The sequence below is a fragment of the Lagopus leucura genome, unplaced genomic scaffold (assembly GCF_019238085.1).
Source record: "Lagopus leucura isolate 7727_CA_CO unplaced genomic scaffold, USGS_WTPT01 Super-Scaffold_100012, whole genome shotgun sequence".
Lineage (NCBI taxonomy): Eukaryota > Metazoa > Chordata > Aves > Galliformes > Phasianidae > Lagopus > Lagopus leucura.
Window position 1 is genome coordinate 2,062,453 of NW_024962267.1, and position 15,217 is coordinate 2,077,669.

The window sequence follows — 15,217 nt, forward strand, 5'->3', positions numbered from 1 at the left end:
CTTGATTATACAAATGTGCCATTTTATTCTTGAGAAATATTGTGGGTCCTATTTGTAGAGGTCTAGTGCAGTGTGATTCAAAAAGAATAAGAATAGTCTATGTAAACAGATACTGCAAAATAGCAAGGATTTCATGAACAATGAGACTATCTTGGAACTTCTGATGTGATCAGCACTGGTAATTCACACATTTCCCTAGTACTTTCTTTGCTATGTCCAGTTACCAGATAAACTATTTGGAAACAATAAGCTGGGTTCCAGATTTACACAATTTACTTCACATTGAAATATATGCAAATATAATATTAAAACATGATAGTCTACAAATGCATCTTATGGTATGATTTCAGTTTGAAATTACTGTGGCTAGAAAGTAAACTGAGTGAATGAGGAAAGAAATATAAGAAACAGTGATCTAAACTTGAAGACACTCTTCTTATATACAAAACTGTTGCCAAATGGTATTTCTTTACAATATTTATATATGCTAACCACATTTTCAAAGGTTAAACAGTTTGAAATATGACCTGTACAGTCTGATTCTACACAACATAGTAGCGAGTTCAAATTTAGAATGCAAAACTAAAAAAGCTCGTCAATAGCTGCAAACTATTGCTTAATGATTTGAAAGAACGAGGTCTGGTTGGACAACTTTATTCAACTCACCACTGACATATGGCTTCCTACATTGGAGGCAGTGGAAGGAGCAAGATACAGCAGCAAAAGCATTGACATGCATCAGTGATGCTCTCCAAACTATCTATAATGACACAGAATACAAAATGTTCTGTTGAGCTTTTGCAAATTACCCACACTGTGGTACATATCTGATGCAATTCAGTGTGGCAAAGCCATTTAGTTCTGTGCTCAAATGTGTATGGCAATATGCCGTTAGTATTTACATAGCAAAAGATATTTATGGGATGTTGGCCTTAATGAGAGAACAGAGTAACTAAATAATAATCCAGGAAAAAAGCTTAAAAACTGCTTAAAAAAAAAAAAAGAAAAAAGACTCCCAAGTATATTTTGGTGAAGCTATTTTTTCTAGTGTAGAAACCATACAATATTTTTTTTTAGCTGTGAATATTTTCACACAGTAACTTTTTCATGCTTAATGATTCGCATAAAAATAAGTCATTGCAAATTCCTCTAACTTAGAGGAGACTTTCTAGGCACATTAATCTGGATGTACATAGTCTAGATGCATCCATACACATAGTCAGGATGCCTCAAATTAAAAAGCAACCCTAAAACATGGAAGTTCTTAAAATCTTTAGCTTTGTGCAATGTCATATTTTTATTTGGGCATGACTGGTAATCGTAACATGCCTATGCAAATCACTTGCATCTGTATGTTATAGAGAATCTGAGAGTAGAACACTTGGTCCTCATACCTCTTTCCCCAACATAAAACCCTTTTACAAAAATAGTCACATATAATAGTAAACAACCTGTGAATTAAAAAATGATACACTAATACCAGTTTTGTAAAAATATGACAGATGTAGCCATTGAATTACAAACAGTGAATAGAAGTACTGTTCTACATGTTCTGCAATATGTGAAACACAAAAAACTATAGCTTTGCACGTATTTCAAGCTCCCTGTTCTCTGTGGAGCCACTTTATCCCTCACTCTTAGCAGTGTCAGCTGTAGTGAAAACAGTAACCTCTTGTCAGGTTTGTTACTCTGGTTCAGAGAGTCACAGTTTGATGATGAAGGTTGACTGTTTTGTTATAGGCACTGACCTTATATATATAATGTATATATATGCACACACACGCGCGCACACACACACACACATGTATACATAAAAACTGTCAGTTTGGCATAAACCTCCTGCAGGAGTCCAGTTGATGCTTCATTCTCAAAGACTGTAAACAAGCTGTCCCACAAGCAGAATTCTTACATTTTCACTTTTTATTTTCCCTGACATCTTTACCTTTGTAGTTCTTTTCTGCTTTGTCTTTCTCGTATTTTTCTTTATCTGGCTTTGTTACACTGTCATACGATGGTGGGGAAGTTGTAGAGGAACTCTCATCTGTTTTCTCTGGAGTGGAGTTCCCATTTAGTTTATCAATAATTGTCTCTTTTATAACAAGTCCATCTCCTTCTTTGTTTTTATTTTTGTTATATATACTGGATACTTTTTTAACCTTTAGCTTTAAAAGGTAACGCCTGTAAGCACGCTGAATAATGAGAGCAGATACCTCCTCCTGTTTCCTTTTTAATGTGGTTGTGATTGGTTCATAGGAGACTTTGGAAGGATTGGCTGCCATAAATCGGTCTTCCATCTGTATTCTGAGGGCATCCATCTCCCCACTTTCCCCTAACACACGCTTTGTGAAAGCAAACAGGATGTCGAGGCAGTGAATTCTGTCACCGCTTACCATGGGCAGATCCATTGCAATCAGCTGGACCTTGTTTGGTTTTGCTATGAGAAGAGGAGGATCTAACGAAGCTGCAAAATCTGATAGTTTACTGTATTCTATGAACTGTGTTGCATCTGGATCAAACTTCTCCCAGACTTCATAGAACATCTCAAAGTCATCCTCGCTCAAGGGCTCGGCACTTTCTTCAGTTGCAACACTGAAGTTCTCCAGAATGACAGCAATGTACATGTTCACCACCACCAGAAAGGATATGATGATGTAGCTGACAAAGAAGAAAATCCCAACCGAAGGGTTGCCACAGTCACCTTTAACAGAGCTCCCTGGGTGATCTTTATGAGGGTCACAGTCTGGCTCCCCACTGTTAAGAATTGGGGCTAACAAGCCATCCCAGCCAGCAGATGTGGTAATTTGAAATAGGCAGATCATGCTGTTGCCAAATGTTTCAAAGTTGAACATGTCATCAATTCCAACTTCCCTCTTAACGTAGGCAAAGTTGGACATGCCAAATATGGCATAGATAAACATGACCAAGAAGAGCAGCAGGCCAATGTTGAACAAAGCAGGAAGAGACATCATCAGAGCAAAAAGCAGAGTGCGGATTCCCTTTGCGCCTTTAATGAGACGCAGGATGCGACCTATTCTGGCAAGTCGGATGACTCGGAACAAAGTAGGGGACACAAAATACTTTTCAATCATCTCAGCTAAGAACATACCTAGAGAAGAAAAAAAAGAGTGCATAAAATAACAATTTATTCATTCATTAATTAAGGAAACATTTGTTTCTTGCTGTCTTGAAAACAATCAGTGTAGGAAGTCTCTGCTTTTTTATTTTTAGAAATGTAAGGTGATGTCAGAATTCCTAGAAAAGTTAGTTATTGCAGAATATCATACAAGTTTTTTACTTTTTATTTAAAAGAATTATAATAGTACTGTGTTCTCCTTATATTGATATGATATCTAAGAAGGGAAATAAGCAAAAGAAAGAAGTTATTTTACGACAAGGCAGTTTAGTGTCTGAGTTCCACTTTGTTCTAAAAAGGCCAGAAAGAGAAGTTTTTCTTAGATATGATTAGTTCTTGATGATGAGCCTAGTGCTTTCTTTTATGAAAGAATATATTGGCTTAACTTACGCAACTGAGGATCTGCACTGTATGCAGGAAATTTCAACATTTAACATATTTTATGCTATAAAGTATAGAGATCAATCAAATTGTATAGAAAACAGAAAAATTCATATTCTTGAAACAGCTGCTCTCTTTTCTGCCCACTAGTTCTTTCTTGAAAGGGAATTGCTCTTACCTACTATGGAGAGAATCACAACCACAAAATCAAAAATATTCCAGCCTATAGTGAAATAGTAATGGCGAAGTGAAATCAATTTGAGGACAAATTCTCCAGTGAAAAGGATAATGAACACCAGGTTAATCCGGGACAAAATTGTTTCCATTTCCTTACTCTGGTCATCTGTTTCTACCATCATCGTGACCATATTAAGGCAGATAAGTATCATGATGCTGATGTCAAATACTTGTTTGGTGACAAAATCAAAGACCATGCCTTGGAATTTGTTCTGCAAAAACAAAGACAGAATACTCCTTATACTCTGAAAATATTTGCTTTCAGAAATGTCAAATGGGAAACGAGTTCCTGCAAGATCTTGGGAGTGCAAGATCCATTCATAATATATCTGTTAAATTTACACCTAGTCCTTGTTGGATTTTGTCTAGGCCTTATATAGTGGATGAAGAAATGTACCACTGTTGACTGTTGGAATAGAAAGAGAAGCATTGAAATGATAATAACAATTTGTGATTGGTATTAATTGTGAAATGATAACACCAAAATTGATAATATTAGTATAAAAAAGGTGGCATGACTTGATACCAGATAAGCACCCACCAAATAGAAACTCATTTTCTGATTCTTATCCATAGCTGGCTTTAGAATACCAAACCCTGGCGATCTATGTTAGATTAGCTGTGCTTGGTGAGGTTGCTGGACAGATGAAGTTGCATGTCTCAAACACTCCATGACTCCATGACATCCTTGTTTTCCTTTATTACTTAGCTAATTATTTATGGCTATATGCTTCTCCTTGGAGAGTTCACCACCCAGTGAACAAAGTGCAACAAGTGTTTTCCTTTCCAAATTCCGTAGAATTTCAGGAAATAGCAGAGTGCTTTCTTAACTTAGAGGTGAACATATTCCAGTTCATCCTGTACTCTCCAGGGCATTCTTTTATTCCATGGGATTACACTTCTCTTGCCCAGTGCCCCCTTCTGTCTAAAACAACAATAGGCAGTACATCCCCTCTTCCTACAAATTATCTAAGACACTAAGACGCTAAGTTTATCCATTGTGAACAAGGACCAGTAAATGAGCCAATTAACCCTATTTTTCTCGGGCTCAGTCAGGGAATTATGAAACTTATCACATTAACCTTATTAAATCCAACACTTCATATATCAGAGTCTGTGTTTTTAAAATAAATACAAAAGATCTATTCACTCAGTTAAAAAAAGAGAAATTATACCTTACAAGAAAAACAAAATAAATATTTTCCTTCCAGACATATAACTTTTTCTTGTTGGGTAAAATCATATTCCCAAATGTATATTTAATATTAGCGCTGTTAAAGTCAAATTGTTCTTACCACTGGCCTTGGTATAGGTTTCTGTGGTTTTTTGGATCCCAGTTTTTTCATTGCATTGTAATATTTCTTCTGTTCTTCTGTCATAAATATATCCTGACCTCCAAAGTAAAGAAATAATACCAAAACTATTTACTAACGTGTTCAGCATTTAACTACAATATTCCTGTGTGCCATTTTATATTACATTTATATTTGTTTTATCTAACAAAAGTGATTTTTTTTTTTGTATTTATTTTTCACATTGGGAGTAAGCACATGCACACGCCAAAACCCTTCCTAGTGCCTTCTGAGGCTGACAGTTGACTTTTTCCAGTGCCCTTTTGTTCACTTTTGCTGACATGGCTAAAATGGTACTTATGACAACAATGCTGTTAAAGAACTTGCTAATTAGGATTTTAGTGCATAGAAGCCTCTCTGGTGCCTGAGATGTCCTAAATTCCAGATTGACAGTTAGGCTAGACAGGTCTAAAAGTGGGGAAAGTTTGGGGTTTAATGTGTGAAGGAAAAGACTGTTTGAGTCTAAACTGAGGGCAAAAGCCCTGTTGATGGGAACTTCAGAAAAGTAACCCAAGTCATGACATAGCGAATTAACAATTTTAAAATTGCTGGAAATTGTCTAGTTCAAATTAGACTGTGTTTGGAAATGCTAATGCTGCCAGATGTGCAACTGACTGAATTCTAGTGTAAAGTAAATTGTACTTATTAATGAATCTGAACTAAGTCAGATGTAAACAGCATGAAAGTCACTGTTGACTCAAGTTGATATTGAAGCTAAAAGCCCATACTTATTGGTAAATGTAGCCCCAGATGCCCTTGTGGCTCTTTTAGAATAATAGAATATGCTGAGTTGGAAGGCACACATACGGATCATTAAATCCAGCTCCTAAGAAATTGAAAAATATTTTTACACAAAAAAATTTCTATCATTCACAACTGAGTTTTACCATAGATTCTATTTTGTACTGCTGCTTTTTATTTAGTAATCAAATAAAACCAAATCAGATGAAGCTGCTTTTTCACAGCACGCAAAGGTTTACACTTATTCTCATGTGATAGTTCTGTTCAGAAATTGAAGACCAGGAATAATGAGACTTCAAAATATTTTAAATGCAATTGTAATTTTATATTTTAAAGATTACCATAAATAAAATTATATGCATAATAAATATTTTAAATATTTTAAATATTCTTGAATGTCAAAGGTATGTGGAAAAATATCCTTCCTTCTATACATATACTTCATTATTTCTAGTATTATAAATTAATTTCTTTATGTCTGAGAAGCCCATCTCATTTTTCAGAGCTCAGGTGTTAGAATAACAGAATTCTTTCATACAAATTTTTTACTTGTATCTTTAAGCCTATTTATGAGATCTATTGGATTTTTAAGCCACTGTTTAATCAGTTTGCAGAACTAGTATCTATTATATCAACACACTGTCATATTGTAGCTTCAGTAGGTGTCAACAGTTTATAAGAGTTTATAAAACTAATTTTTTAATTAGAAAGGAAATCTTCTATGGCAAATAGTGCTAATCTAATCAAAATAATAATACAAATTCCCTTCTTAAATCTTCACTTTAGCTCTTGCACAATTTCTAAATTACCATCAACAGACTAACGATTTGTGTTTCAAAATGCTGAAATACAAATGTCATAATCACATCACAGAGATTGTGTTAAAAAAGAATTTTTTATCCAAAGAAGCAAAATAACTTTTTTTTTCTTATAAAAATAAATTGTTAATTCTTTGTAATTAATGATTTATAGCAATATAGAAACATTTTCAATACTTATCTTCTTTTTTTGTTGGTTGAAGTTGTCTATAATGACACCAATGAAAAGGTTCAATGTAAAGAATGATCCAAATATGATAAAGATGACAAAATAAAGATACATGTACAGATTGTCCTCATACTTAGGTTGATCTTCTACCTACAAAATATTATAAATTTTATTAATCAAAAGAATAGTAACTGTAAAAAGAAAGTGTATACAGATTATAAATAGGTATATGTTATTTCAGCATTCAATTATTAAAAAGACTCTATGTATCCTTTCCCATCAATATTTGGAGAAATGGAAGCTGACAGAATGATTATTTCTATGGAACTTTAATGTAAATGCACATAGGTATGTGTTTATGTATGTACATACAAACAAAGCTCCCAGCATAGGACATGCTTTCTATAAACTTCCAGTGAGTGTCTTTTCTGTGAATTTTATTAAATTGTGCCAAATTTCTAAGGAGGATTTTGCTGTGGTCTCAGTTCTTCCAGGTTTCACACCTCTGACAATGTCTGCATTTCAGCTGCACAGCAAGCTGATCATAAGGAAGTTGAAGTTAATTAAATAGGATATATATTCTGACAGATGAGTATCACTGTTTGATGACTGATTATCACTAGTGTGACTATAAGCTAAGCTGTGTAGAACTAGTTCAGGTATCTGTGTTGCACTTTCTTGTACTAGGTAAACACAGTTGAAGTTTTCTAGCCAAAAATAAAATTTTAATTCCTATGATCTTCAACCTTAAAACCTAATCGCACTTAATAGCTGGGAAACAAAAGTGGTCAGCCTAAATAAACAATGAAATGCATGGCTTTAAATTTTAATGAAAGACACATAAATTTAATCTATAAGAATTATGTTATATAGTGTTACGTTATATAATCATGGTAGTTGAAGGAAGTTATTAAAAAGTCATCTTGCCTGTTTCTTTTCATTTATGTTGCATTTTCCAAAAAAGATCAAGTTAAATGAATTTAATTCATATTGTTTGACTAGGAAGAAGTGGAATTAATTTTTTCAACTACTATTTCTAAGATGCCTGAAGTTATACGAAAGTTTCTTTCAAGCCTTAAGACTCTGTACTAAATTAAATACATCAGAATATAACCAATAGATGATTTTTGAAAGTCTTACACTTACATCTCTTGAATCAACTGCAGCATACATAATGTCCATCCATCCCTTGAAAGTAGCCTAGAAGTAAAATTCAGTGTAAAAAATAACTAGGTTTCAGAATTTGTAGGTTTACTTTTAATGAAATAACACAAAAAATTATAAACCATATTGAACAAACAGGAATATTAAAAGATTTTTCAGAGTATTACTGATATTTTGATAAATTATTTTTAGGTATTTCAAAAATATTAACTCTGGGCTATGAACATCTTAGCATGGACACAGAGTGTGTGCAGATGCAGGTTTCTACCTTACAGATGACCAGTGGTAGACTTAGACATCAATACTGTAGATATTTAGGCACGCTCTACAATCATTCCTGCTGACAGCCATTTTAACAGACTTACAACATGAACTGATGGAGTCTGCAACATAGCTTCTAGGCAGATATTAACATGCATCTGAATGTTTTGCCCATGTTCACCATTCCATGGTATTTTTAGAAATGTTTTAACCTCATATAAGTAAAAGGAATAGACTCTATAATTAAAATGTGTTGGTTCTTGAGATGTATGATTTACAGGAGACCTGAGGAACTGTGAAAGAGCTGTGCTTAAATTTATAAAAACTGATTTCAAGTAGAAACTTTATCTAGGTAGTAAAAAAGATTTGTCCTAATTGCTTTAAGGAGCAATTTTCATGGAGATTGAATGTCTGCTTGCTGAAGAACACCAGAGAGATGGTAGCTGAAAGTGTAAGTGCCTGCCTGTCAGGCATGACTTCCACAAGTATTCATAATAAAGGAAAAAAAGTCTGAAATGAGCCGGTAAAGAGAGTATCTTCTGAGGAACCATTCCAAGGAGTGCATTTGCATCTGTGTCTGCTAAAACTGAGCTCTCATACTTCGGTACAACTGCCAGCTTCCACAGCAGAAGATTTCTACTCTGGGAGTGTTCAGATCCTGACAAATCTTGCAATGTACTACATATTTACTAGGAAGGTGTATGGAAACTGCTGAGTCACGGCCTGAACCTCTGATTGATCAGAGGCGAGCCATGAGTCAGCCAGAGGAGCACAGGTGAAGGCAATTCAGCTGTGCTGCTGGAAGGGGTCGAGCCTGGCTCCACCCCTCCTAGACCTATTTAAGAGCTGGCTACCAGTGGGGAAGGATCTCTTCTGGAGATCCCTCCTTCTGGTGTTTTGTGGTAAGCCCAGCATAAGGGTAAGCCTTCCATTTATTCTCTTTTGTTTTCATAGTCCACTTCGCCTAACTCTCTTGTTTATATTGTGATTGTAACATCTTGAGATCCATTGATTATACAGAAGATACACTTGGAGACAAGCATCATAGATTGTTCTGCCTCAGTTGACAACTAACACCTTTTGGTGTACTTTGTATATTGTTAGAAAAGTATCAGAGTTTGATAACAGCTATAACTACAGGAGAGGGGCAGGGAGAATGCTCCTCTGGATCTGGATCTGGATCATCCATCTGGATGGTGGAGATGTTCAGCTGAAGAAGTGACATGATACATGATACATGCCCAAAGATCTCTTAATCTCAACAAAAAAGAAAAAGAAGAGAATATTTAAAAAGGAAAATAATGAAAAATCTGAACAAAACGAAGAAGAAAGAAAGCTCCACAGTAGTAATATAGTAATTAAAGACTAATACTGACTGGATGGGTGATACAGATAATGTTCAGATGCAGCTTCAAGAGACTCAGAAGTATATCTTACACTTTTTCAGAGGTTAGTATTGGTGATAATGGTTCACTTCAATTCCTAGTATAAGAGTGGCAATGACACCTGAAGTTATAGATTTTGTTATCATTCAGTACTACACCTCATAACTTTAGAGTCATGTTGTCTTCAGAAACAAAATTCTTCAAGCAAGGTAGTTAAACTGGGAATCAAGGTCATCTAGGGATACTGACCGACTCTGAATAGAAGAGACAAGAACATCTTCCTCAGAAAACTTGGGAGTAGTAAAAATCCTGTGATATTTCTGACATCTCTTCATACACTAAAGCTGTATGTCAAATTGCAGACAAGTGATTCAACACAGCTCAATCATTTAAGCATAATTGCTTGCTTGCTTGTGTTTGGGGTCAGATATCAGCTATCAGAATTAGGAGCCTCTGGCATAAATAATAGGAACACTCAGTACCTAGTTCAAAAACAGCTCTGTACCAGAGAGTGTAAGAAAAGGACTCAAAGGGGAAATATAATTTGCAGACTTTGTGTTAGTTATGGTAATTTATAGAATAAATATGCCATAGTATACAAAAACATCTACTAGTACACTATACGTAGCATAATATATATTTAGTTTATTATAATGTCTTCATTAAAAGCATTAACAGAATAAGAAGTTTATGAATCATGAATATAATTTTTGTAATAAAAGTATTTTACGTTTTCCCATTTAACCACACTCTAATGTCTTCATAGTTTCATGTGCTTTTTAATGAAATCCATGTATTTCAGGAGCAAATGCTGTTTGTCCATGAGTACCAAGAAAAAGTGTTATGAAATGATCTTAATAGTCAGGATCTGTTTGTCAGTAACTATCCAAACTCAGACCCTTGTACAAGCATTGTACTACAGGAAGAATTGTCTCCATGCTACACGAAATGCTGGGTACCCCAATCTCAGATATTGTATTACTTATGATTCCTTTCCCTAACCCACTTCAAGGTTCTGAAAAATCAATCCCCTCTTAAACCTGCACTGGAGATCCTCTGGGTTATTATGTTCTTACCTAATGACAAACTGGTTCCTTAGATGAGCACCGACATAAAGAAAAATGCACTTGCACTATCTTGACCTGGCTGTTGACAGGAAAAATAATTTCCTAGTGCCTAAATGTGCTGAGATTAATGGATTTTAAATGTCGAAGATGTTGCTGTGGATTTGTAATGATATCCAGGAACAGATTATATGGGAGGCCTTGGCAGTAGTTGCTCACATCAGATCAGACGCACAGCTAGGATGTCTGCCTTTTAAACTGCTCTTTGCCTTCCTGTCTTAGAAGATAACTAAGTTTGTAAAGGAGAAGAGAGACCTTTTTAATAATTAGAGGGACCTCTGAAACTTTTTTACTGGAACAAGAAATTAAATCCATTTCTGAAGTTTATATTGTACAGCGCTGGTACAGATTCTTGTACATCATTCCACTTAAAAAGACATTTTTATCATGATGATGAGGCTGTACTGTCTAGTCTGAAAAGTTACTCTACTACTATTCATTCAAAAATTACAAGTGCAATAGAGGCTTTTTCAAGTTTCTGTTGTGTAAGCCATACATCATTGCTATAAAGAAATTACTTCACTGCTTAGCAGACTTATGTTGCCCATTTACCTGGGACTTCTTTAAAGAGAGCAAAAAGAAAAAAATACGAATTTACTTACTACTTGAAGCAGAGCAAGATACCCAGCTCCTACATTATCAAAGTTTACTTTCACATTTTTCCAGCGGGCGCTTTGATTGTTTTTTATGAGCTCTTCACACTGAGTGTAATTGTTGACATCGCTGACATCAAACATCTCGCCTGTTGTGGTGTTGACACAGTGATAGAATTTTCCAGCAAACAGATTTACTCCCATGATGCTGAAGATGAGCCAGAATATCAGACAAACCAGCAATACATTCATGATAGATGGAATTGCTCCTACAAGGGCATTTACAACCACCTATTAGAGAAATTAGACAACACAGTCAGTTTATGAACAGAAAAATTAAAATACTTTTAAAATGATGGAGCTGCTTTAATATGGAACGGATAGTGAAAACGTAACAATGTAAAAATAAAGGGAGAAGCATTATTTGAGGTTCAATAAGAATCACTACTGAGATTACCAAAAGCAATACAAAAAATGATATGAAAACAAAGACGATGAAAAAAAGGTGAAAACAAAAGAAAACCTGTTAGTAGCAAGATGGATTCTTAGAATTTCTGTGCTCTAGAGAAAAAGAAAGAAATGTTTAATTCCAGCAATACAAATCAAAATGTATAAATAAGAAATAAAAAAGCATAAGATAAAGAATGATGATGTGAAAGACTGAATAAAAATGTCTGCATTTGAAACCATTACAAATTATTTTATTCACAGAACATACGTATAAATAGGAACCAATGTATTTTAGCATCTGCTTACAATGTAACATAATTAAGTACCTTTAATTTAATAGTAGCATCTGTTATAAATCTTAGTTTTAAATTGCCTGTCTCACTGTAGTTGCTCTTCCACATATGCACATTTTTTTCAATTGGAGCACTTAATACAATTGTGCTAATAGATGTGAATAAGCGACAGGAAAAAATCAGATTAAATCCCTTGACAAAAATGTAATTTAATTACTGTGATTGAACAAAAATGATATACAAGTATTTTGTTTTTATTAGACCATGTTTATGTATAAGACTGCAGTACCTTTATGTATAGTGAATAACTATGTACGGTTTTCAAAATAATAGTATTTTTCAAATCTGTAATGACTGAAAATGTCTAAGATCCCATTTATTAGATAGGAGTTTACATACTGTCTGTAATGCAAATTGTACAAAACGTAACGGTGATGTGTCACAAGACACAGTCCACTATTCTGGCTGGTGGGGCCAGCTAGGGTATCATCAGCCTCTATCCAGACAGAAACCACACTATTTTGAGACTTAAGACTTGTGAATAAACTAAAACTATATCACAGCATTCAGTATTTTTAGGTGAAGACTAAGGAGAGATTTCTTAATAACATTGCATTGTAAATTTTTTACGTATCGATTTCACCAGGAAATAGCATAGTCTGTGTTTACAGCAGACAGATGGCAATAATCTTTTTTGTCAGATTGACAGAATTTGAAAATAATAATTTCCTCAACAGGAAGGATTTAGCTGTGGAGGAAGAGGGGTCAGATGGCAGCAGATGTATTTATATGAAGTAAAGGACACTTGTTGAGAAAATGGTTTTTCAACTCCCCTCTTCTCTATTTCTCTATTTCCAGCCCTATCTGTATTTCAGGTGTTTGTTCAGAGAACCTTCGCTTAATAATATAGCATGTGTTGTGGGATCTCTTTCCCAGACCGGTAGATGGAGAGCCACAGGGAGGTTTCAGCTGCCTTTTTCTCACTTTTGTCAGTTTCTTCACCTTTTTCTTTCTTTTTTTTTTTTTTTTTTTTCCCCCCTGGCTAATCCTGTTTCATCTGACAAACTGAAAGAGAACAGAAATTAACTTCAGAAACTCTTGAGAAAAGTCCCTTACTAAACTGAAGGAAAAAAACCCATCTCTGTTCTTTTCCTCTTCCGTGGAGATCAACAAATAAATGGAAATTTTAACAGCCATGGGGCTGAGATAACACAACTCTGCAGCAGTGAGGCAGGCAAATTTGAAGAGATTAAGATCCAATATCCAAAAGTTAACTGCATGCATATCTTGCACTTAAGGACATGCTGAAAGCTATTTTCCTACACTTTTCCATGAATTCTCCCTCTGGTGTTCTTAGTAGGAGGCATGAGTCTCATAATTCTACATTAGCTTTTGTATTCACAGTTTAATGTGGGCTCATTCATTTTTTCTCACCCTCATTCCTTCAAACCGTGACAAGGCTCTTAAAGGTCTTAAAGCTCTTAATGTCCGAAGTGATTTAATGGCACCAAGTTCAGAATAGCCCAAAGCATTGGCTATTAAACTAACCAATGAGACCTATAAAAAAAAAATAAAAGTCATTCTACAGTTTATTTAAAAAGAATACAAATTGAATATACAGAAAGATCAATGGAAGAAAGCTCTCGATTAGTAACATTTGAGGATGAATCCTATGATTTTCATACTCCTGGTATGTTATATGGAGTCGTATTTGGAAAAAGAATATGTGCTATGAAATATCTGTTATAGTTGAATAGTGAGATGAAAGCACAGTCCTGGTGAAAGATAAAATCCTCAGAAGTACATGAAGATAAAAGGGCCATACTTTCATTAAATTTCATTAAGAATTAACCTTCCTAGAACTTTTAAATTTCTGCATATATCAAGATACTTTATTAAATACTGACACTATTCGTTCTATAATTCACTAAGAATATCCTTAATAGTGAATTATTTGTAAATCAGAAGCATATAATAGAACCAACAGCCAGGGTTTTTATGAAATATATATTGACTGAGGTGTTACATTCTCCTTTGCTGGTCAATTCTCTCAAGAACTCTTCTAAGCATAGGAAACATGCAATCTGTCTGATAGATGCTAACAGATGCTAGCATTATAAAAGTAACTGTCTGATAATCTACAGCCATAGCGAGTTCCTGATTCATGTTTCAATGAATTTTCTATTACAAGTCAATTCATGCCAAGAAGGAGCAATTAATTTGTGCTTCTCAAATAGAACAGATTTTAAGCAGTATTAATATGGAAAAAAAGTACATTCACTTACTTTTGGCAGTTTTAGAGACATGAGTGAGGAAATATTGTACTTTACTCATGTTTTATTTCAGTTTAACCACCAAAAGCACACAAAACGTATAAATGAACATAGGCATATTTCAGTCCTTAAAAAAATACCCCAAATGCTCATTCCTGTACTTCAACCTCAAGTTCTTCAAATAAATGGCTGTACAGAAATAGGTGGTATGCCAGTAAGATTTTGACCACTATATGGAAAGGTGGTTTCCTGTGTTACTTGCCTAAAAGAAAACAATTAGATGAATTACAGACACTGGAGTTGGATCATGTCTCAGTGGAAGATAGGAGAGCAGATAGAAAAGCAGCTAATTGATTACTCTGTTGCTATGTACATTCATCTAATGGAAAATAGCATTTTGGTTAGTAGTTTTCAACTGGATTATGTCATGACATGTTAGTCCATATGAATTCCTTGTTACTTGCTAAGATAGCTAATTTATGTCATTTGATTCCAGGCCCACTGTGGTCTGTTACTCTCCTCACTTCCAACAGGGCTTGACCTATTTTTCCTGCAGTTTATGTGTTTAACTATTGTACTTAACTAGGAATAAAAATAAACCACTAGATTTGGGAAAAAAAAAAATCTTTTAGTTGATTAGTTGATGATTTTTCTCATATAGGTATTATGTTAATAGTTTCCCAAGAAGACATTTCTGACATTCTCTGAGGTAGGGCATTGGGCGAAATACAGCCTTTCTTATGCTTTTCTATTATGATCCTATACTAAGATAACTTTCTTAAAATGTACTTGGTTAAAAATTCTTAGTTTCTGATATTTTACATACAACTATGCAAAGTTGTT

The 15,217-nt window shown here is 34.5% G+C and overlaps 1 protein-coding gene across 16 annotated transcripts in view; it reads right to left on the reverse strand.

The window, feature by feature from the left end:
• Positions 1 to 1,913: 1,913 nt before the first annotated feature.
• LOC122181708 (sodium channel protein type 2 subunit alpha-like) overlaps positions 1,914 to 15,217 on the reverse strand; it is a 56,157-nt gene continuing 42,853 nt past the window's right edge. For 11 of the 16 annotated variants that reach the window (XM_042874371.1, XM_042874364.1, XM_042874357.1 and 8 more), the window contains 7 exons: positions 13,536 to 13,658; positions 11,368 to 11,649; positions 7,978 to 8,031; positions 6,844 to 6,981; positions 5,047 to 5,151; positions 3,693 to 3,963; positions 1,914 to 3,106 (listed from right to left, as the gene is read on the reverse strand). In XM_042874371.1, the coding sequence (XP_042730305.1) occupies positions 1,914 to 3,106; positions 3,693 to 3,963; positions 5,047 to 5,151; positions 6,844 to 6,981; positions 7,978 to 8,031; positions 11,368 to 11,649; positions 13,536 to 13,658 (2,166 nt within the window). Of the gene's footprint in view, positions 3,107 to 3,692; positions 3,964 to 5,046; positions 5,152 to 6,843; positions 6,982 to 7,973; positions 8,032 to 11,367; positions 11,650 to 13,535; positions 13,659 to 15,217 lie in introns of all 16 variants that reach the window. The other 5 variants (XM_042874369.1, XM_042874361.1, XM_042874370.1 and 2 more) reach the window with 2 other exon arrangements.